Source organism: Manis javanica, chromosome 5, assembly GCF_040802235.1.
Source record: "Manis javanica isolate MJ-LG chromosome 5, MJ_LKY, whole genome shotgun sequence".
NCBI lineage: Eukaryota > Metazoa > Chordata > Mammalia > Pholidota > Manidae > Manis > Manis javanica.
In genome coordinates this window covers 45,465,063-45,490,274 of record NC_133160.1, presented here as the reverse complement: position 1 = coordinate 45,490,274, position 25,212 = coordinate 45,465,063, and the positions used below count along the sequence as shown (strand labels likewise).

The window sequence follows — 25,212 nt, the reverse complement described above, 5'->3', positions numbered from 1 at the left end:
GGGATCCTTCAGCACAGAGATGATGGAGTGCCAGCCCTACCACCTGCTCCTGATCAGTTGTGAATTCTCAGAGTCCTGGGTGGAGAGAAGTCTAAAACAGTGGCCAGCTATGGGAGGAAGAATGCCATGCTGATGATCACTGCCCAGCACAGGAGGAAGAGGTGGTATTCATGCCAAGTCTTTGCCACCCCTAACTAAACTTGCTTTACTGTGGAAACAGAAGATTGACTTATCCAGCTCACATGTGCCATAAATCCAGGATAAAAGAGTTTGAATACCTTGGTAACTAATATTTTCTTTAATTTTGGCTATAAAATATTTGTTACATAAAAGATATGTTATGATATTATGTAAATTATGGGCCATAATACTAAAATGAGTACAGTAAGCCTACTACCCAGCTTAGAATCACTCCCAAAAATGTGAGGGTCTCCAGTACCCTCCTCAAGTCCCTTCCTCCTCCTGTCATCCCATGACACTCTCCCAATTGTATGTGTAATTTCCTTAATTTCTTTATAGTTTTACCACATATAACTGCGTCCTCAAACAATATATAATTTAATTTTGGCTTTAAGCTTTTAAAAAATGATAACATATTCTATATTTTTTGCACCATTTTTCCTTGCATATTTTATTTCTGAGACCCATAAATGGACTACAGAGCAACTTACTGTTCTGCATGTGGACGCTGCCGAGGAATTGCTAGGGGACTTTGAGCAAGTTAATTTCTGTGTCCTTCACGTTCTTTTTTGTAAACTGGGGATGATACTAACAGTCCCTATTACAGGGCTATTGGAATAATAAATGAAGGTCAAGCAGAGCAGTGCCTGTGGAAGTGCCCTGCAGCTTTAACTGTTCACATGCACATGCACATGGGTGACCCTGGGTAGGTGGGCCTCTCAAAGTTCCAGAGGTCCACCTACCCAGGGTCACCCATGTGCATCACCATCATTTCAGACTGATGAAAATGGGGACACCAGAGACGAGTTGATTTTTGGTTTGCTTTGTTTCGGTAAGTGTCAGAAGAGATGAGTGCTCTAAGGAGCTCAGTATGGGCTGTGTTGGCCATAGCCACGTCCTCCCTGGGCACTGTATTCTTGTGCTGCATCAGGTACCTTTTATGAGGTATCATTAGCATACATGCAGGTATTTCTATGAAAACAACAACAAACTAGAAAGCACATATTAAGTAAAAAGTTATTAAAATGCTCAAAATCATTTTAAAATTATAAAGGCTCAAATTTTACCTTAGTTATTTTAACCAAGCAAACATCATTAATTATGATATAAAGTTTAACTAGTTTCTGATGATTTTGGAAATTCCTGATGGAGTAACACTAAAATTTTATTTTTTTTAATAATTTTTTAAATTAATTATAAAATTTATTTATAATTAATAATTATAATATAAATAATATATAATGAATATATAATATAATATATAATACATATAATATAAATAATATATAATATAAATACATAATATAAATAAAATTTATTTTTTATTATTTTTATAATAAAAATTTATAATAAAATATATTATAATATATATAAAATAATAATAAAATATAAAAAATTAAAATTTATAATAAAAAATTTATTTTTATAAATAAAAAAATAAAATAAAAATATATAATATAAATAATATATAATATAAATATAAATAATAAAATTTAGTTAATAAATAAAATTTATTTTATTTTTTATAAAATTTATGTAGAAAAATTATGGTAGATAAAAGATTTTTAACTATGAGATAGGTAAGACCAAGTAGTGTGATCTTAATGTGTAGTGTTTATGTATTTTAATTTAGAATAGGTTAGTAAACAAAGAAAACAAAACAAAGAAAAGAAAACAGTTGGCTCTAAGTGAATACTGTAATGCTGTTCTTAAAAGAGAGTAGATGTTTTTGGTTTGTTTATTCAAATCTGCCAGTGATAGAAGCCTTACAAAGTCATTGAGAAAATGACTGGCAAAGTCATGTGTTTAGTTTGATAAATCATTGGGTAGCATTTTGTGCTTCACAAACTTTTGGTTCTGTAAAAATGACTTAAAATTATATGTGTATGTGTGTATATAAAATCATATATGCATATGACTTTCAATAATTATACTATAAATTAATAAGGGATTTAACAGTTTACAAAGAACTTTGAGGCATCCTATTTGGTTCTGTATGGTAAGTAGTCTGAGTCTTACAAATCCTGCTTTAGAAATAGACTGAGACCTGGAGAAATCATGTTGTCTAGACAGAAAGTACATGCTTGGAACTGGCTTCCAAATATTTTGATTCTAAATGCAGTGATATGTCTACTCCTTTCAACTATATTGCTTTTAAAATTACAACTGAAAACCCCTTTAAAGTAAGAATCATTAATACATTTATGGGATAAATGGCTTCTTTGGGTCCAATATACAGATTATCCAAGGGAAATCGTTGTGGTACCATCAAAGGCAATACTGAATTTTCAGTATGTTGAATTTACTTAAACAAGAACTAACTTTAATTACTTTTATTGAAAAGAAAGAAAATTGGGTGATTACTTCTTTTGTCTGTCCTTTTGAAAGATTAGTTTGATCCCATTTCAGAGTATGCATAGGACAGCTCAATTTAATAAACTTGTGTGAGGTAATTTTATATGGTGCACTCTATGTTGTGATTAACTCCTCCAAATTCTTCTACTTTGCAATACTAATATAGAGAAGCAGTACACTCAGTTCAATAGTTCATCTTGTCATCTGTGAAAAGGACACACTGTAATGTGATAAGGTTTAAGGATTATCACAGTTCTACATTTTACTTTCTGTTCTTAAGAGAACAATTTCTTCATGTACAAAATAAAACATATTGGCTTGATATTTAAGTCATGCAAAGAGAGCAATCAAACAATTTGAGTATAATCGTTTGTTTGAATGATCCTATCAAAACTATTACTCAAATGCTCAGAATAATGAACTGCTTCTAAAATCTTAACTTACTTCATCATGGCAAGCTAACAGTTTAGTTTTATATTTGCTTTCTCGTTTACATCATTTCAAATTTGCTAAAAATAACAGCTAAATTTATTGTGCATTGTTTTAAAATGTACCTAAAATTGTTTTAATTGGGTATGGCAAGACACACAGTCATAGATATGGTTGTCATGAAGTAAGAAGTTTATGTTCACAGGTCCATGGCTAGAAATAGTTGTGTGAAATAGATACATGGCATGCCATGTAGAGGGGGTCACAGAGGGAAGCACCAGGGTTGGTTGGATGCAGAGGGAGAGAGGGGAAAACGTGGACAGCAGCCTTTATTATCATTTCCAAGGGAAAGACACAGCAAGGCAGGCCAAGCAGTTAGGATCGGCCAGTTTGAATAATTTCATCTGACTCTGGAGCTTAGATGCTGTACCTAGTTGCCTGGTATCTGACCGTGGGGTTATTGGGTTGCTATGTAAGAGCTAGATAAAGGAGGTAGTTGAGAGGTAGGGTCTCTGGCTTGGTGGGTTTGCATATGAAAAGCACACACCTTGCTGCGTTGTTTGTCATCTCTAGGTATTAGCTCACCCTGGGAGGGACAGTCCCTTCCTGGCCAGGGAGGCCCCGGATGCCAGAGCATCAAGAATATAGGAAATATAACAGTTTACTACATGCATAAATTGTGTTCCCTTGAGGTAAAGATTTTGGAGGGATGAATATTTATGACTCTATAGCTAAGAATCAGTATTGCTACTGACCTCATCTCTTAGCAAATAAGCTTACAATCTAGAAATAATGATTTTGATAGTATAAGAAATAAAATGAGTAAATCATAGCCACAATTGACTTAAGAACTTATGAAGAAAACAGATTAGACATTTATCCCCACAAATAATGTGAGAAGTGCTGTAAGATTTATTAAAGTTTTAATGATGGCAATAAATAGGCTAATGAAATGGAATATAAAATACATACTAAATACCCACAAGCATGGAATCATGACATAAGAAAGAGGTGGCATTCCAGATCTGATAAGGAAAGAATGTACTTGTTCAACAAATGCCTGTGGGGCGAGTAGTTAGCCCCTAGGAAAAAAATGAAATAGAATCCCTACCTCCTACCATGCCCACAGTTACTTACTTCCAGATGGATTAAATACTTAAATATGAAAAGGAAAAACTTTTAAAAGAAAATATAAAAATATCTTCAAGACCTTGTAGTTGGGAAGGTTTTCTTATATGAGATTCACCAAAAAAAAAAAAAAAAAAAAAAATGCTAGCCGTTAATTCACTTCAGCATAATCAAAACTTAACTTTTCATGATCAGTGAAGCTTTAAGAATTCCATGGCTTAGCAGAACCCTTAAAGGCTAAAGCCAGCTTTGGTGCTCTTTCTTTACAAGTTTCCAGTCAACTCGGTGATACATTTCTAGGATAAGGTTTAGTAAGAAATGGTATCCAGTATTTTGGTGTAGATGGAGATGGTCAGTGGTGTTCGCTCCCAATATGAGCTTCAGGAGTGTGGGGTTGTTGTAGGTTGTGCTCACACCTGATTTTTAGCATCTAGAACAGTGCATGTCAGGAAAGAAACATTGATTTCTTCCTGAATACATGAGTGAATGAATGAATAAGCTTTAAGCTACAAACTATTGTGCTTCTTAACTAAAAACAGCAATTACATTTTAACCTTTTTTTAATAAAAATTATATAAGATTGGTTTGAATTCTCTTTATCATAGCACTGCATGCAAATGTTGTTAGAGAAATCCTTTTACCACTTCTGCTTGTAATTATAGCCATGCATGTGAATTACATGAAAAACAGCCACCAGAACTGTTCTTGCAGGAATAGTTTGTAAGCATTCTCTGCCCCATGCACATTTTTAGTATTTTCACCAGCCTTAGATTTGCTTTGAAAACATAAAATATTAAAAAGAAAAATAGCAATGACAGCTACCATGGAATTGATTGCTCACCTTCTGAAATCTTTAAAGTTAACAATATTATGTCCCTGGAAAGCAGATGAGGAAGGAGAGGAGAGTCAGGCTGCAGTGATGTCAATAAAACTCCAACCTGCTGCTTCTCCACTTTTGATCATCTAAGTCCAGGCCTGATTTTCCTGGTCCCAAAATTAAGGTTTTCAATTGAGCCTTTGTGTTTGTATCTTTTGCTTAGTTTTCAGATCAAGAGGGGAAGTTCATTTCCAAAGTGTCGGCTGTTTCTTCAACATTCTACCAAACCTACATAAAATTACAGCCCTATGAAATCGCCATTTGGTCATCAGTGCCTATCTTACCTATTACAAGACTTATTTTGTGGCTAAAATCCGTAGTATATTTGCAAAGTTCTAAACTTTAAATTGCTCTGTGAAAATCATGTATGTGTTTGGAGAATGCTTATATAATTTTATTAGTTTGAAGACAAACCATTTTAATAGAAAATTTTTAAATGCCTTTATAGCATTTAATAATGGAACAAAAAGGTGCTAGGCTAGCATACTAGTCTTGCTCATGAAAAAGAAAATAAGTTAAATATTTGATATTTAGGGTGAACATGAAATTTTCTGAAATCTCTTAAATCCCATTTTTTAATTAAGTGCTGCTTTTCTGAGGAACCATCTATGTGTAAAATGTCAGCATCGGTTCTGTTACTTATGCCATGAGTGGAATAATTTTGGGCAAAAGCATTCTAATTCATTAAAAAAAATTCACAGTAATATTGAGCATGCAATCATTCCAACTACTTCTGAAGGACTCAAACATATTTTGATAGTGTGATGGGGGAATGTTATTGAGTGTTTTATCATTTATGTGTAAACTTTTCTGAGAGCAAAGCAGTATTGAAACAGATTTTCTGCATGGGATGCTTTCATAATGGAGAATGTATTAGTTGGTAGGTACCAAGGAGGTGCAGGTAATGAGGTGTACCTGGCCTATGTTTACTTGGAGTTGTTACTCAAGAAAAGTCCCGGTGTGATTGGATTGCTGGGGGCTAACTTCTGTTTTGTATGCCTGCATTTGGGGATTGTGGCAGGGGGTGAAACAAAGTTGTAAATCATCTTATCCCCTTTTTTTTAAATCTCTTAAGGAGTTAAAGATATCATGGCATTCTTTTTGAGAAAAATAAATGCCATATTATGCTGTTTGTTCATTTGGATGCTTATGTTGATTTATATGCATTCATTAGAGCTTCAGCATACCTTGTCAAACTGATAGATGCCTGATTTTATTTATTTCACAGATTAAACATTAGGAGGACAAGACTCTCCTGAGGCTTTATAAAAGTCAGTCAGTGAACTCAAAAGGCCCCATAATTAGGTTTTTGCTGTCTGTACCTCCTGTCTTTTAGGCGCAGTGTGCAGAAATTCCAGCTTGAATTATATGTGCACATTTTAATGTGTTTCCTCAATTGGTTCTTTGATACTTACGTGGGAAATTCATATGTGTTTTCCTCCAAGTAGGAGCAGTCCTTCTATGCTTTGAACAGCCTTTCCATGAAACTGTGTGCCATCCTTATTAAATCCTTTGTTTCAGTATCTTGGGATCTTTCCATAACTAATATAAAAAGGTATTAGCCACTGCCGTGGCTGTGGTGGGGAAAGGATACAGAACCATTCTTGGATCTGCGCTGGTTCTTGTTGGCTTCTGTCATTCCTCTACTTGAATCCCTCACATCCACAGATTGTGCTTCAGCTTCTTTGATTTAGGCCTTAAAAACACCAACAACATAGGTACTTAAAATGGCACTTAGTTGGGGCTGATAATTTCCTAGAAATCAGTTTATCTTTAATTGTATGGGTTAAGGAGTTGAACTTTGGTTGGGAGTGAATATGCTAATAACAAATGATATAAAACAGTAGAGAAAGAAGATTAGCGAGGAAGGTGGGACACAACTCTTTAAACTTCCTCCAAAGATTAAAAAGAGCAGCAAAGCAAAAGTGACTTAAATAGAAAGCCTAAAGCAAGATGTTAGAAATCAAATCAATAAATAAAATAATAGACTAAAATCAAACAGGTACACCTCATTTTATTGCACTTGCTTCAGTAAGCTTTGCAGATACTGCATCTTACAAATTGAAGGTTCAAGACTTGAGTGGAGGAAATAACTTCATATCTGGTGGAAATAGCAAGAGAACTACGATTAGAAGTGGAGCCTGAAGGTATAAATAAGTTGCTGCATCTGATAAAACTTCAGTGGCTGACAGAGTTGCCGTTACATTGCTTCTTACGGATAAGCAAAGCAAGTGATTTCTTGAGAGGAACCATACCCCTGGAAAGACGCTGTGAAGACTGTTGAAATGACAACAGAGGACTTAGAACTATATAAACTTAGGTAATGCAGCATCAGAATTTGAGAGGATTGACTCCAGCTTTGAAAGAGTTCTGCTGTGGGTAAAATGTTGTCAAGCAGCATCACATGCTACATATAAATTGAAATCGTTCATGGAAGGGAGAGTCAGTCAATGTGGCAAACTTCCCTCTTATTTTAAGAAACTTCCAATCATCCCAATCTTCATCAAGCACCACCCTGATCAGTCAGCAACTATTAGCATCAAGGGAAGACCCTCCACCTGCAAAATGATCATAACTCAATGAAAGCTCAGATGATGTTCAGCATTTTTAGCAATAAAGTATTTTAAAGTTAAGATATGTACATTTTTTAACATAATACAGTTGCATACTTAATGGACTATAGTATAGTGTAAATATAACTTTTATAACTTTTAAACATAAATGTAACTGGGAAACCAAAAAATTCATTTTACTTTCTATACTTCTCATTGCCGTGGTCTGGAACTGAATTCTCAGTATCTCCAAGGTGTGCCTGTAAATTGGCAACTATAATAAATCATTTAAACTTGCATTTAGAATAAAAAACTCTTGGGTTAGATTGAAGACATAAAGTCTAACCGTATGATTTTATAAGAGACACCCCTAATACGTAGTGTATAGGGAAATCCTAAGTAAATAAATACATTGATAGATAGGGAGAAAAAAAGATCAACCACTGATCTAGCTGTATATATGTCATTGACATAAACTTTAAAGCAGAAATCGTTAGTGACAGCAATAATTCTGAATTTATATGAACTTCTTAGCCTCCAGATATATGAAGCAAAATTTGACAGAATTGCAAGGAACTATTGATAAAACCATAATCATAGTAGAAAATTTTAATATCAACTCTCATTAATTGGTGAGTTAAACAAAAATATATTAGAGAGGACTTACACAATACAATTAATCTAATCTTGATTGAATGTATATATATATGTATATACATGTGTATTTATGTTATGTATGTATACACACATATATAAAATTTTGAAAACAATTTAAAAATGCATGTGATTTTTAAAAGCATATAGAATATTTATACATATTGATAAGTTAGATCTTCAAGCAAGTCTCAACAAATGTCCATGATTTGAGACTATACTACATTCTGTGAGTGTGATGAAATAAAAAGAACAAAAAGATAAGAAAAATACATTAAGAAACTAAAAATGAAACTTCAAATAGAGTAAGTCCACAAAGAAGTCCAACTGTGAATTAGAAAATATTTCAAACTGGACTACAGTGAAATTAGAAAATATTTCAAACTGGACTACAGTGAAAAGTACATATCAAAAGCTTTAGAATGTAGCTGACTACTTACATGAAGGAAAATTTATCGCATTAGGTGTGTATATTAGCAGAGAAAAATACTCATCTATGTATCCTGCTCAAAAAATTAGGATAAAAATAGCAGTATATAAAAGTTAATAAAAAAGGAGCTAATAAGCCAAAAAACATACACATATATTCCAGAAAGCAATAGAGATTATCGAAAACGACCTTTTAAAAACAATAAAATAAATAGGCAATATTGATCAAGGTAAAAATGGCTTAAGAAGGTAACAGAACCACAAAAATTTAAACTTCTAAAATAATACAGTAAATTTGAATAGACTTATAAAAATAGGGGACAATTCCTAGTTTTACTAAAGCTTCAAGTAGAAGAGAAACTCTATTTCAACCTGTTCCAGACATGGAAAGAAGGAAAGCTCCTCCTATTATTTACATTGTAATACCTTGATAATAAAACCAGACAAGGCGAGTATTTAAAAAGGAACATTAGAGTCCAACTCCCTTAAAAGCTTATAAGCAGAAATCCTAAATAAAGCATTAGTAAATTAAATCAAGAATACTGAGAAAAGATCATACATTGGAACTAAGAGAAGTTCATTTTGGAAATGGAAATGCAAAAGCATAAGAGAATAATCTATTATGAGAAAACATCAGACTAATCCTAATTGGAGAACATTCTATAAAATACCTGATTGATACTCCTTAAGACTGTCAAGGTCATTAAAAACAAGAAAAGTCTGAGAAACTATCACGGCCAAGAGGAGGCTAAGGAAACATGACAAATATAATGTGATATCCTGGATAGAATCTTGGGACAGAAAAGACATTAGATTAAAAACTAAAGAAATCTATGAAGTATGGACTTTATAATAATGTTTCAATATTGGTTCATTAGTTGTAACAAATGTACTATACTTATGTAAGATGTTAGCAATAGGGAAAACTGGGTGTGGAGTACATGGGAACTCTATACTGTCTTTGCAATTTTTTATAAATCCAAAACCATTCTAAAAAAAAACTTATTTTTACAAAAGTAATTCAGAAAAAAATTGTCAAATGGAAGGCAAATGCATTAAACTAAACAAAAATGGAAGATAAATGCATTAAAGCTAAACAAAAATGGTCAAATAAAAAAATGAAAAGTGACTTTTAAAAATAAACTGAAGAAATGAGTAACAAAAACATTAAAATGTTAATGCATATCCAGTCAAAGATAGTAGAACAGACAGACATAAAGAGCCCCACTTCTTCCCCAAGCCCCACCTACTCCACATTAAACGATTTATGTTTAGTTAGACATACATCCACAGGGGCAAAAATTCAAGGACAAAAGACAGTGGTAACCAACTGTTTGAAGTTGCGAACAGGTGACTTGTGGAGAAATCGGCAGACCCTAGAACACAGAATCCTCTGTCAATGGTGCAGAAAGCTGAGAAGCAGCCTGAGTACTAATTACAGGCTCCTTAAAAGGGTTAGAAAATTGCCCATATGAAGTAGCTATGCAAGTAGGAGGTAATGGTTGGGCTAAACACAAGAAGGCTGTAAGTTTATTTAAGATGTAGCTGGAACTTCATACCAGAAGATGGAGAGAGTAAGTTAGGAGATTTCTGACCTGGAGTCACCAACACACAGCTCAATGTAGAGGTACTGTTTTGATACAAAAGCACTGAATAGGAGTTTGTATATGCTCTGAGCAGGAGAGAGTCTTTTTCCTGGAATTTTTTCCAGGGTTCTAGGGAAAAAAACTCTAAAGATGTGTGTATCTGAGGTTCTCCAAGTCCATGGGGGAAACTCACAAAAACCATGCCTGTGCATTAAGCTTCCATTCATCCCTTGTAGACCATTCCTAAATATGAACAGATAGCCAAGGATCTCCATCTATTTGAAGAAAACACCTAATATGCAACACATGAGACAAATGTAGGACTACAGCAGTGAAATAGGGTGGAGCACATCTTAAGAGTCTGGAAATAAATAAAGTTTTAGAAAGTTATTAATGTTTTTAGAGAGATAAGTATAAATTGTCTCCATGAAACAAAGACCAAGAGTATAAAAATGGATTGGGAGAACAAAAAAGAGCTTTTTGGCTATATAAATATACAGAAATACAATAAATTTACAGAGGAGTTGGAAGATAAAGTTGGAGATATGTGCTGTGCATCTACAAAGTAGAACAAAAACCAAAAAGATAAGAAATAGAAATGAGAAGATAAGAATATGAGGACCTATGTGAGAAGTTGAAGCTTAAATAGGAAGTTGAGAAAGAAATAACAGGAACAAGAGGAGAGAAAATCATCAATGAAATAATTTTTTAAAGTTTCACAGAACTGAAGAGCATGAGTATTATACTTGAAAAGACCTAATGAATGCCAAACACAGTGGCTGAAAATAGATAATACCAAAGCAAATCATGAGAATTTAGATTACTAGGTGCAAAAAGAGGATACTAAAATTTCCCAGAATTAATAACTTTTCACTAAAAAATTTTAAGCATCAGAATGCTGTTGACTTTAAAATTACAAAGGGAACTGTGGGAAAGAAAAAACTACAGGAGAAAAAATTCTTAACGTAGAATTCTATACCCAATCAAACTATGAACTACAAGTCACGGAAGCAAACACTTTCAGATATGTAAGGACATGCCCCTTTCTCAGGTAGCCACTAAAAGATATGGTTTACTAAATGGAAAGAGTAACCACAGAATCAGTGTGTGCCATGTTGTGATTCTTGTCTTCAAAAAGAGAAATGTAAACATATGTTCACACAGAAACCTGAACATGACTCTTTATAGTAGTAGCTTTATTTATAATCGTCAAAAACAGGAGACTATTCAAATGTCTTTCAGTAGGTGAATGGATTAAAAAACCATCGTATATCCAGAAAATGGAAAATTAACCTGCAATGAGAAGAAAGAGACCTATACGGACAACCATGTGGATGAATCTCAGATACACTATGCTAAATGAAAGAAACCAGACTGAAAGGATACATACTGTAGGATTCCATTTATATGACATTCTGGAAAAGGCAAAACTATAGGGATAGAAAACAGCTCTGCTTCCCAGGGCAGAAAATAGGGGACAGGATTTTCACTGTAAAAGGGCACTTTTGGAGGGGTGAGGCTTTTCGTATCCCAATTATGGTGGCAGTTTATGGTGACAGTTACATGACTGTATACATTTCTTAAAACTCCTTGGGCCTCAAAAGGATGAAATTTTATTGTAAGTAAATTATACCCCAATAAGCCTGGGTTAACAATAATAGCCACCATAAATGTCACTCTGGCATTGAGGCATTCTGTGACTACCCATTTTTCATGCCCCTGTTCCCTATCCATGTTGCTCAAGGTTTCCCTCCTTCCCCACCCTTGCTTTATAAATCCCTTCTCAGGGTCTCCAGGAACTGTTAGTCATCTCTAGGTTGTTGCCCTTTTAGTTAGAAGCATCAAAATCATTTGACCTTTCTTTATTGATTCTGCTTTTCTAGCCTTTCAAATTGTTAGCCATTTCACGCTTTTCATCTTAATTATTTTACTCTGAATACATAAATTGTCAAGCACTGGTAATTTGCATTAAAGAAAAAAGGCTGTAATGATGAAATCAAGATTGTGTTTACAGACAGTGTGTTTTTCTCCATAGACAGCAGTGAATGCCTCACAGATGACTGTAGTATAATCGCAGGAGGGAACCTCACTGGTTGGCACCCAGACTCTGCTGCTGTGTTATGGCGAAGAGTCTTGGGAATTCTCGGAGATGTAAATAATATCCAGTCACCCAAGATTCATGCCAAAGTTTTTGGCTATCTCTATGAACTCTGGTACAAACTAGCAAAGGTACATCCTGCTATATATTACCTTTTATTCTAAATGGGAAAATGTATTTGTCATTTAACAAAAAAACTGTGTTGCAATTAACTACTGAACATATCTGATATTCTGAAACACAGATGAGGTGTTTAGACAAAGTACATTTGGTAATCAAAGAATAAATAATGACATGGTTGGTATTTTGTAAATGTGGAAGAGTTATTTCATTTGGTGCACAAGTAGAATATTACTGTAGGGTACTAAAGAAGAGGATATTGAGTAGTTTTAATTATTCTCTTTAAAAAAGTGTTAATGGCTTTATTGTAGAAAATTTGAAAAATGTAGAAAAATATCCAAGAAAAAGGTTAACATCACTATCCCACAGAGATAACCAATGTTATTATATAGTCTTATTTCTGTCGATAAATGCTTTTTTATAAAGGTAGAATCTTAGAGCACATGCAATTTTCATTCTGGTTTTTGTTTATAACATACACTTTCCCAATGTTATTAAATATTTTTTCAAAAGCATGATTCATGTTTATACAGTAAAACTTGTTAAACCATTCCTTATCATTTGGAGTTTAGATTGCTCCAGGCATTAACACTCAAGGAAAAACAGTGCCCTAGTTTTGTATTAAATCTAAAACCATATCTAGTAAGACACACAATTCAAAAATAGCAGTAGATCTCACAATAAAAGAAAAATTTGTAAATGTAGTTTTTCACTCAATTTACATAAATGTAATTGGATGCAGTTATTTGTCTATGGAACACAATATTGAAATGTTGGGATAAACTGAGTGTTGTCTTCCCTAAATTCTCTTTGTGAATCAGATACGGGATAATCTAGCAATAAGCCCGGATAACCAGTTTTCTCCATCTCCACCAGTCTTGATCCCACCACTCAGAATGTTTGCATCGTGGCTATTTAAGGCAAGTGGTTATGTGTTTATTCCTTTATTGCAATTTCCTCTTCCTTTCTGAAATTGAGTTTAAAAAGTGTAATTGCCCAAGACCACATGTTTTGAAGACAGGCTGGGTCTTACTAAAGCCACTGTATCCCACATCTCTGTAAACAACTCTTACGGAAAACTGACAAGTAAATGAAATGTCGAAATGCTGTGCATCTGGACTTGATTAAATCTTTTAACCTCATCTCCTTGGTAGGCGACGATGTTGCCAAATGAATACAAGGAAGGCAAGCTACAAGCCTACAGACTAATCTGTGCCATGATGACCAGACGCCAGGACGTTCTGCCAAACTCAGACTTTCTGGTGCATTTTTACCTCGTGATGCACCTGGGATTAACCAGCGAGGATCAGGTATTCTGTGACTCCTTTATTGTGGTAGCCCATTAACTGGAAGTGTATATCACCATTGCAGAGTAAATTAAGGTTTATAAAAATACTTCAGATATGTTGAAATTCTCAGTAATTTCAAGACTTGTACACGCAGTGGCCGCCTTGGTCATTCAAAAATGTAAATCAGATTTTTTCACATCTCCTTCTTCTTACCACTGACTTTGCATTGCACCAACTAAATTTAAACTTTATTCTGTGGCCTACACAGTTCTATATGATCTAACTTCTGACTATGTTGTCAACCTCAAAAATACCATTTCAACCACATTTTGTTGGGGTTCTGCATTAGATATTGTTTGATGAAAATGATTCTATTTATTTAAAAATGTTTGAAAACTATTGTCTTAGTAGTTAGGATGTTTTTGTGAAAGACCTCACCCATAAATTAGTGACATTTCTCAATATGGAGTTATTTTAATTTCTCTCAATGAAATATGACTGATAGTTAAGTTAAAACAGAAAGGCCAAAGGATCCACTAGTGAGATGGCCCCTCCTTGTGACCCTGGGTGTGGGGTACAGGATATGATCAGGCCCTCCTGGCTTTTCCCCCTTTTGGGAGAGGGCAGAGGACAGGGAGAGAGTCAGGAACACTCTGACTCTTGACTTCCTGTCTGAATAATGATATGATTGGTTTGTACTTCACAGTTTTTATTCTTTCTGGAGGAAAGATAGTGGTAGGATAGGGTAGGAGGTTAGGCCTAGAGACAGATTAATTAGGAAGTGGTTAAATGAATAAAGATTTTAAAAAATAATGAGAACTGAGATGATTGCATTGGAAAGAGAAGAAGGAATAGGAAGATTCATGAAATTGTTAGTCATTTAATTTTATTACTAGGTCTTCTTGACCAATTAGAGGTGTGAAGAGTATTTTAGAATTTATACTTTAAATTGTAGGTAGTTATCAATGAACTTGAATCATTCATGAACTACAAAGTAGGCATCCTTTCTGGATTTTATTCTTTGAATGTATGATGCAGACACATAGGCCTTTTGATATCCTTAGGGTCCACATAAGGGGTCATTTTCCTGATTAGCCAGCTTTCCTCTGTTGCTTCAGTATGTACTTTTTGAACCTTCCCAACCCTTGGGCCCTATTTAAAAACTCCTGCAATATCTTCCCTGATAAACACTTTGAGCTTTAATCACTGAGCTTTTATCTGAAATAATAACCGAAGTGTCCTTCTGAGTTATTTGTGTCATATTTGCTCCAATTTCAGCAGTGTTAGAGGATATCTATAAAGCACACTGAACTTAGACCCCAAATCTCATGTATTTCCTAAATAAATGTAGAATAGAGACATGAAAGTAGAACTGTTTGTACTCCATGCCCAGATATTTTGCAGCCATTGTCGCAGGTATAAGCATCTTTTACAGAATGATGCAACTCAGGCCATATGAAACATTAAGGGGTATAAATAGGGAGGAGAATTAACTTTCACACATAATAATGATCTCCCTCAGTGACAGAGCCAAGAGAGGAAGGTATAATTAACAAGGCTGTACTTTAAAACAATGTTTTGCTTAGATTTTACAGGAAAAACATTTACTTGGAAATAATAATCAACTGTAGAGCCTTCTCATTTAATAAAAACTCATTTGAAGTCAGCAATAAACAATGTTCCTAGAATGAGTTTTCTAGATAGTCACATAAGTAGGTGTGCATTTAAAATCATCTTTCTATTTTAAAGTGTGCTGAAGTGAAAATAAAACAATAAAATGAGATGAAATAAAAGAATATTATAAATTTGAGAACCCAAAACATTATTTAGAAAAATAAGATTTTACAGTATGGAAAAAAGGAGTTTTCAAATTTTATACTTCAAATCATTTTCACATTTTAATGTATGCCATGTTTTGGTTAAGATTAATCTTTTGTAGTTCATTGTGAAATACTTAGATTATAAATAGTGACCCATTGCTAGCAGTAATCCCTACGTCCAGATTTCTAAAACAAAACAGGGATATCATAAATCTCTGTTTTATAATCAGCTTATTGTTTAGGCCATTAGAGGCTTGAATTTTTATGTGTATTTAATAGAACAGACTGTTTTGCTTTAACCTCAGCAATTATTGGTATATGTTTAGAAGCCCTGACTGTCTGCCCAACAGAATTATTCTAGATAAACTTTATTCCTTTGCCAGAAGAAAATTACACCGAGGACCTTATTATGGAAGAAACTTTTCTCATTTGAGTAAAATGTCTTTCTGCTAATTAGGTTAGTTTTTGGTCCACATGCCTAAATAGATCATGGTGGTTGTTTCAGAACTTACATGTACTTCTGGAAACACATGTTACATTAAGTATGAAAAGAAAAGAAAGCACTTACTATAAAAGATGCAGTTAAATTCAGTGTTCTAATTGGTGACTGTGCACCTGTGACTAGTACCAACTCAGGACTGGTTTCCACCTTGTGAGAGTTCTCAGAGTCACTAGGCTGGCACTGAAAGACTTTGTTCCTATATAGAGAACGTTATAGGAAATTTCATCATTTCTTAGTAAGTTACATAATAGCAAATTACTAAAAACTTTAAAACATTTATTAGTTTTGTTTTAATAAAATCCAAGGTGAATTTCCACCTTTTCACCTCTGGGTGGCACACTTGTCTGCACGACTCCACTGTGGGGCTCATGGGCCACAACGCAGCTTTGAAGCTGCTGTGAAACCCAGGTCCCTGGGAGCATTATGGCGTAGGGTGGTGATTTTACAAATGCAAATTTTACTAAATCTGACAGTACCAAAATTATGTTGGTAGTGACTAATAAAGTGTTGATTGAGAAAAGCTCTAAAATATTAAAAATCTTTTGACCAAATGTAAGGGTACTTACAGGAATTGAAGACTTTTTATTTAAAGAAAAAAACTATTTGTAAAATAGATGTCTCACAGATTGTGTTCTGTGATACAGCTGTGTAAATCATAATTTCATCTAATGCAGTAGCAAATCCATTGTGTAAACAAATATAATTTCTGTGTTTTTAAAAATAATAATACATATACTGAACAGCCAGAATTTAAAATGCAGCACATTCCAAACCAAATGTTTTTAATATTGTTTGGACCAGTTTTAGATATTCCAATAACTTAATAATTTAATAGCTAAAACAATAACCTTATTGAGCATTATTTCCCACAATACATTTGCAGTGTGAAAATTATGTTTTATTAGTATGATTAAGAAAATGCTTTGAAATAGCTTTATTTTTCCTTGACTCTGAATTTTTTAAAAAATTGATCCTTTCACTGGTTTAGAAAATAATCAGGATCATGAAGACTTTCAAATTAACTTTAAGGTATGAGTAAAATTTGGGGTGACTTGTGGGACTCTTCAGCCTGCCTAAGAAGGGGTCTCCTAGTTGGCTTCCCTCTGCCCTGCTGCTTTGCGTCTAGTGGGCTGCTGGCGGTGAAAGCTCTTTGTTTCCCCCGCATCTACAGTGCCTCACTCTGTGCTGGGAACTGGATGATGTTGTCCCATTGGTTCTTATCTGCAGGTCAGTTGTGTATATCCTGACCAATTGTGTAAATAACTAACATTCAGCAAATACTTAGAACTTTTGCCTAATGCAACATGTTAAAACAGTCTGTTAGAATTCACAGGCAAGCTTGGCTTATCCTACAAGGCATCTTTCCCAGCTATTTCACAGCTACAGTCCTTGGTTGTATCCTCCTTCCATACAGTTTACTTGAGCTCTGGCCTTGGGCTCCCCTACCTCAGAATCCTCCTTCCTGGAGTGCCTCCACCCCAACCTTGCAAGTACCTTTCTGTAGTTGCCTTCCCAGCTCTTCACCATCTTTTTTCTCTTCTGAAGCTGTTCCTGGTTGTTCTTAGTTTTTCCTAATGCTTAAGCAGCTTTTTCACCTCAGTCTTCCCCAGAATATTTAGACATGAAAGGAGCTATGACTTGGATTTATTAAAAACATTTCCTATTAATTTTGTAATTATTTAAAACATATGAAAAGATCAATATGTGTGAAATGGAAAAGGACAGTTGAGGAAAGGAATTATATTTTCATGTTTCTAAGAACATATATCAAAGACTGGAAAGTTGTCTTTGGTTTAAATAAACTTTTTTAACAATGACAGATTTAGTGTCTTAATGCAATTTGTTTTACATCAAAGTTAAATTCTCTTTTAAATGCAAAGCTTACATTAATGCAAAATCATTGGTGCAAATTTGGATATAGAAATTTTGGGAAGCATAGGCCCATGCCATTTTCAACTGTGGTGTTATATTACCATGTTTTGTGATGCATCCAAAAAACAAGGCTTCTCTCAGGTGGAGAAATATGTATTCTTCTGCCCTGAGGTAATCATCCAGCTGCAAATTTGAACCATAACAGTATGAAGTTATGATTTAGTGCAGCAACAGTTAAGAGCATGGGCCTCAAGATAGCCTGTATTTCCTTTGATCTTAGCTATACCTCTTATCATTGAAGTTGCTTGGCCTTGCTGTGCCTTGGTTTCCTTATATGTAAAATGCAGGTAACTATAGTGCCTACCTTAGAGGGTTGTTCAAAGACTTTGAGGAAGTCAAACATGTCATGCACTCACTTTGGAGGCTGGACACAAAGCCTTGAGTAAGTGTTTGCCCTTGTAATGATGATGCAGAGGGTGAGGAGAGGGGCAGCAAATTCTTGAGTAACCAAGTGGATTTCATTTTTCTGATATCTGAAAATGTTGATTTTTTTCCTCCCATTTTTTTAGTTTTGAACATAATGATTTGACTAAAAAATATAACTAGGCATTGTGGAATTTCAGAGCATGTGGAGAAATCTCAACACCCATGCTGTGGGTTGGACTAAGTAACATGTTTTTTTAACCCTTCTGTGATTCAGAAATGTTTTCTTGTGTGAACTTGAACTTAGCCCACTTTCCACCCACTCCTCACTCCACCCAGCGAGCCTGCTGTGTGATGGAAGCTGGAAAGCTGAACTCCACATGTCCCCAACTCTCTGCAGCTGGGTTGACATCCCCCCAGGTTCTCTGAGCATAAGCACCTATGTGGCACCAGAAAGCGGGTGAAGGGTGGACTGCAGCTGTCGTGGGGTTTCTGCTCAGGCAACTGCACACTGGCCTTGGGAGCAGGCCCAGGTGTTCTGCTGGACCCATGCTGTGGCCTGGCAGGGTGTTCCAGCTTGCCGCCTTGTTTCTGCCTCTGGAGGGTTCATGCTTGGTTCCCTAGCACTTCTGGAAGCTACCTGGCCATCTCGTGCCCTGCCGTAAATCCCTCTCCTTTAATCTCAGCGGAGGAATTCTATTGTCTGCAAGTAAGAGCCTGGCTTAGACAGCAGCCCCTCTGCGTGATACTCTGCTAGCACAGGCCACATGACCCACACTGGTTCATCTTTCAGCTGCAGAATGCACTTGTAGCACTTCTTTTTTATCCCCTTCATTTTAGCTGCTTGTTTTGTAGCCAAGAACATTTAACTTGTTTCAGGAACATTTTGCTTTCATTTAACTTTCACCACACCAGTGTTGAAGAAAACATAATAGATAAATACCATGTATATTCTATCACAGAAGTCAGCTCAATAGTTCGTGATTTTCTTAACAGATGTTACAACCTCCTCTCATGAGGTATATGATGGAATAATATAATAATAAACAGTCGTTTGTAAAAAGATCCCAAGGGGCCCCTCAGGAAGCATAAGACCCAGCAGTGAGCTATGAAGCAAGGTGCAGGGGTGATACTTGTAAATTGGCCATACCTAACTCTTTTAATAACCCCAGACAGCCTGTATCATGCAGTGATATGTAATAATTGCATCACCTTTTCTCAGACAAAGAATTATTCTTTGCTGAAAATTTGGACTTAAAACTAGAACCATATGTGTTAGATACACATAAATTTATGAATATATTTAAGGCTAAGTGTAAAATATTCAATTTCAGAAAAAGTGAAGAATTAAGATTGGCAAATTAGGAACATTGTTTATCTCATATCCAAGGAAATAATTTTAATACATCTCAAAAGTGCTTATTCCTTACCTCAAGTTGATTTTTACCAAGTCTGAATTCATGGGATTTTAATGCAATGCTGCCCAGATAAAGTACTTCTTTATGAGTTAATAGGTCCAACTGATGTTTAAAGGATTAAACAATAACGTTGATGTATGTCAGTGGAGAAACTGTAGAAGGCTAACATACAAACTTCATTTAGAAACAATTTAAAGGAAACTATAGAGTTGTACAGTGAGCAAAAATCAGACTAATTCCAGGCCTTATTTGTAAGGTTTTTAAAAATGGGGAAATGTATCTTCCAAGCATCAGGGTATAAGATGGCTTCAAAGTGTATTTGACATTTGATTTTTATGGATGACAGCCTCATGTTGGGAGCCAAAAGACCTGGGAGCTAGGCTCAGCTTTGTCACCTGCTGACTGTGGGGCCACTGACCAGAGTTCAGTGAACGAGTTGGACTAGAGGACCTGTAAGACCCTCTCCTATTGAGCATTCTTGGATCCTCTGGCTTATTTTTAGTACATTTTACAACTAGAGTCACATGGTTCTTTCCCAAATATAGCGAAACGTTTAATAATCTTTTCATGCTGAATATTTTTTTTCCCACCACAATAAAGACTGCATCATGTTATGAGGGTACATACAATGGTATGGTACACATCAGTAAGTATCCGTAATTTCCTCAGCTTGTACAAGGGACCAAACAAGTGATACACACATTATAGGAGTTGAACTATGTTGAATACCCTTCTAGCTAAGTTGGTTTGAAAGCAGCTCACAGAGCAGGTAGGATTTGAGCAGAACTTTCAAGGACAAGTAAGATTTACTAGTAGGACAAGAAGCAGGGTGGAATTTCCCATGGCAGAAATACAGACCTTCTGAGGCCATGTTCAAGGAACAATGACCAGAGTAGTTTTGATTTAGTGCCAGGCATGTGTATGGGAATAATGTATGGAAATGAACCCTGCAGCACTGGACAGAACTTTGATTCAGGATCATTTTTATCCCATGGATAATGGGGAGCCATTGAATATTTTGGACCACAACTCCTAACATTACCAAGAAGCTTAAAGCACAGTGGTTTATGTGGGATGGATTATGATCAGGAGAGAGTGATTGCAAGTACAGAATGAAAACTAATAACCCAGGGTCAATATTAACGAGGGCTAACGAGAACTGAGCCCCAAATGGGGTTTGTGTGTGTAAATTGATTTGTTTATATGTGCATACAGTTTTGTGTATTTTGTGCATATATTTGTGTGTGTGTGAAGTATTTTGGGCATAGTATTTGGCACTGAGTGGTAGGTATGTGCCACTTAGAGGTAGAAGCCTCCTGGCACTATTCCCATTATCTCACAAAGAAAAGTGAATACAGAAAAGCAAGATGACTTGAGAAAAGGTGGCTCTCTTTACTAGGGACATCATAGAACAAGTCAAGCTAAGCAGGTATGTGGAAGCTACAGCAAGGGGTGTCCCCAGAGAATTCTTGCCCATTAAGAAGTAGAAATGTGTGGGAAAGATTTCCAGGCACATTTTCTCTCCACTTAAGAGAATGTATTTTCAGACCCTGATGGAGTTCTAACAGTTGATGTGCACGTATATTATCTGCAGTCACTAAACTTCTAAAGTTCTCTGTTATTTTGTGTTTTTTGTTAGCCAGTTTTCTACTATTTGTTTCTGAAAGTAATTTGCCCCTTAAAAAACTTCTGTTTATCTAAAAATTTAATTAGTTTGAATTTACTTTATTCAAATCAGTGAAATTTTATTGACTGCAAGGGTTTACTCTAGTAATAAACAAAACTTTTAAGTTTGACTTAGGTTTGATAGACAAAACTTTATAAGGACAGGTGGTATATGTTCATCCTCTTCTGACATGCATTGTTAAGTTAATAGTAATTCTTATGTGCTTATTGTACAAATACAGCAATGAAATGTTTATCATATAGTTAGTGTTATGCCATTATAACACTAATGATGTTATGGACATCATCACATGTCCAGTGGTTTCTGAACGTTTCCCATAAAGTTCATGAAAATATATAAGCCATGGATAAGTATTATCGAAGAAAATTATATTGTAACTTGTTCAGCTCTCAGTGGACATGGAGACTTTAGATGATCATGCCAAAATACTAATACTAAACTGGTGGGTTTTTTCTTTTCTTTTATAGCTGTAAAACCAATAATTATTTTCATTAAGCTATAGACCAAGCTCCCTCGCACCTAAATAAGGAAAGTAGAAATATGTAGAAGGTAACAGATGGTGGAAGATTCAGTTATGAGGTTTAACATGTGTGCAGTGAACTTGTTTCACAGCTTGAAAAAGTGTAAGATGATAGCACAAAAGGCTGATCCAGAGAGGAGAAAGTTTACCTGAGAGCCAGAAACTAGAATTTTGTTTATTTTCCTTTTTGGAATTAAAGGTAGGAAACTTTTCTTTCAGGTAAATACTATCAGTGAAGAATTGATTATGTGTATTTAGCCAAAGTGTTTAATAAAGACATGCTACATGAAATAAATGAAAGCATAAAAATGCAATAGAGGGCAGAGGATTAAAGATGGAAGCGTGAGAGGAGAGACAGAGGCTTCCTCCTAAAACTGGATACAATTAGAAAATTTAATTGGCACAACTAATCCTGAGAGAGCAACAGGAAAGAGGACGGGTCAGACTGCACACAACTGGAGAAAACAGTAGACCTCACCAAACGGGGTAACTTACCAGAGCTGTGGCTCCGTGGGACCTGAGCCCCTGTTCAACCCCACCTCACCAGCAGAATGAAAACAAACAGAGCAGGGAGGGAGTGGAAGGCTTGGGACTGCTGAATACCTAGCTCCGGAGAGCTGCACTGGGAGCACAAACCTACTTTTCATGGTGCTTTCATGAGACTCACATGACTACCAGGTTGGAAAGTTAATACAGGCACAGTTCCTGCAGAGACTGGGATTCTGGCTGCTTGTGGAAAGCAGGGATCCATATCTGGCTGCTCTGGGACAAAAACTTATACCTGTGTGACCGGCCCACTGGCTCAGGCAGTGGAGACAGGCACAGCAGCCAGGAGGCGGGGAACAGCTCTTTCCTACCCCCAGGCACCAGTACTGCTCCCCTGAGACCCCCGACATTGCTTCAGGGGCTCAGCAGCTCCAGAATAGAGCTTCTGGACACTAGAGGGTGCCATATACAAACATAAAATGCCAAAGGACCTTGTCCAGAGTAAAATTGTTAATACAACTCCTGAGAAAGATGTAAATGATATGGACCTCATGACTCTTCCTGAAAGAGAGTTCAAAATAAAAATCAACAACATCCTAATGGAGGTACGGAAAGAATTCCAAGAACTCAGGTCAGAGATCCAATCGTTAAAGAAAACGATGGAGGGTATTAAAAGCAGGTTGGATACGGTGGAGGAGACAATAAATGAAATAGAAACTAGAGAAGAGGAATACAAAGAAGCTGAGGCAGAGAGAGACAAAAGGATCTCTAAAAATGAAAGAATATTGAGAGAACTGTGTGACCAATCCAAGTGGAACAATATTCGCATTATACGGATACCAGAAGAAGAGAGAGAGAAAGGGATAGAAAGTATCTTTGAGGAGGTAGCTGCTGAAAACTTCCCCAGTCTGGGGAAGGAGATAGTCTCTCAGGCTCTGGAGATGCACAGATCTCCCAACACAAGGGAACCAAGTAAGACAACACCAAGACACATAGTAATTAAAATGGGAAAGATCAAGGATAAGGACAGACTGTTAAAAGCAGCCAGAGGCAGAAATAAGATCACATACAAAGGAAAGCCCATCATGCTAACATCAGACTTCTCAGCAGAAACCTTACAGGCCAGAAGGGAGTGGCATGATGTATTTAATGACATGAAGCAGAAGGGCCTGGAACCAAGATTACATTATCTGGCAAGATTATCATTTAAATTTGAAGGAGGGATTAAACAATTTCCAGATAAGCAAAACCTGAGAGAGTTTACCTCCCACAAACCATCTCTGCAGTCTGTTTTGGAGGGACTGCTATAGATCGAAGTGTTCCTAGGGTTGGATAGCTGTCACCAGAGGTAGTAAAACCACGGTAGGGAGGGTGGAGCAGCTGATTGTGAGGCAAATGCAAAATTAAATTGACTATCCCCAAAGTCAATCAAGGGATACACAAAAAGTATAGAATTTGATACCTAATATATAAAGAATGAAGGAGGAAGAAAAAGGAGGAGAAATAGAAAAGAATCTTTAGATTGTGTTTGTAACAGCATACTAACTGAGTTAAGTTAGACTCTTATATAGTAAGGAAAGTAACCTGGAACCTTTGGTAACCACAAATCTAAAGCCTGAAATGACAATAAGTACATATCTTTTAAATAGTCACCTTAAATGTAAATGGACTGAATGCACCAATCAAAAGACACAGAGTCACTGAATGGATAAAAAAACAAGACCCATCTATATGCTGCTTACAGGAGACTCACCTCAAACCTAAAGACATGCACAGACTAAAAGTGAAGGGATGAAAAAAGATATTTCATGCAAACAACAGGGAGAAAAAAGCAGGTGTTGCAATACTAGTATCAGACAAAATAGACTTCAAAACAAAGAAAGTAACAAGAGATAAAGAAGGACATTACATAATGATAAAGGGCTCACTCCAACCAGAGGATATAACCATTATAAATATATATGCACCCAATACAGGAGTACCAACATATGTGAAAAAAATACTAACTGAATTAAAGGTGGAAATAGAATGCAATGCATTCATTCTAGGAGACTTCAACACACCACTCACTTCAAAGGACAGATCCACCAGACAGAAAATAAGGAGGACACAGAGGCGCTGGACAACACACTAGAAGAGAGGGACCTAATAGACATCTACAGATCTCTACACCCAAAAGCAGCAGGATACACATTCTTCTCAAGTGCACATGGAACATTCTCCAGAATAGACCACATACTAGGCCACAAAAAGAACCTCAGTAAATTCAAAAAGATTGAAAACCTACCAACCAACTTTTCAGACCACAAAGGTATAAAACTAGAAATAAATTGTACAAAGAAAGCAAAAAGGCTCACAAACACATGGAGGCTTAACAACATGCTTCTAAATAGTCAGTGGATCAATGACCAAATTAAAATGGAGATCCAGCAATATATGGAAATAAATGACAACAACAACACAAAGCCCCAACTTCTGTGGGACGCAGCAAAAGCAGTTTTAAGAGAAAAGTATATAGCAATCCAGGCATATTTAAAGAAAGAAGAACAAATCCAAATGAATAGTCTAATGTCACAATTATCAAAATTGGGAAAAGAAGAACAAATGAGGCCTAAAGTCAGCAGAAGGAGGGACATAATAAAGATCAGAGAAGAAATAAAGAAAATTGAGAAGAATGAAACAATAGAAAAAATCAATGAAACCAAGAGCTGGTTCTTTGAGGAAATAAACAAAATAGATAAGCCTCTAGACAGACTTATTAAGAGAAAAAGAGAATCAACACACATC

The 25,212-nt window shown here is 35.6% G+C and overlaps 1 protein-coding gene across 3 annotated transcripts in view; it reads left to right on the top strand.

The window, feature by feature from the left end:
• Window positions 1–25,212, top strand: part of RALGAPA2 (Ral GTPase activating protein catalytic subunit alpha 2) — a 401,571-nt gene that overhangs the window by 171,223 nt on the left and 205,136 nt on the right. For all 3 annotated transcript variants that reach the window (XM_073236981.1, XM_073236983.1, XM_073236982.1), the window contains 3 exons: window positions 12,226–12,419; window positions 13,230–13,328; window positions 13,563–13,718. In XM_073236981.1, the coding sequence (XP_073093082.1) occupies window positions 12,226–12,419; window positions 13,230–13,328; window positions 13,563–13,718 (449 nt within the window). The remainder of the gene's footprint in view (window positions 1–12,225; window positions 12,420–13,229; window positions 13,329–13,562; window positions 13,719–25,212) is intronic.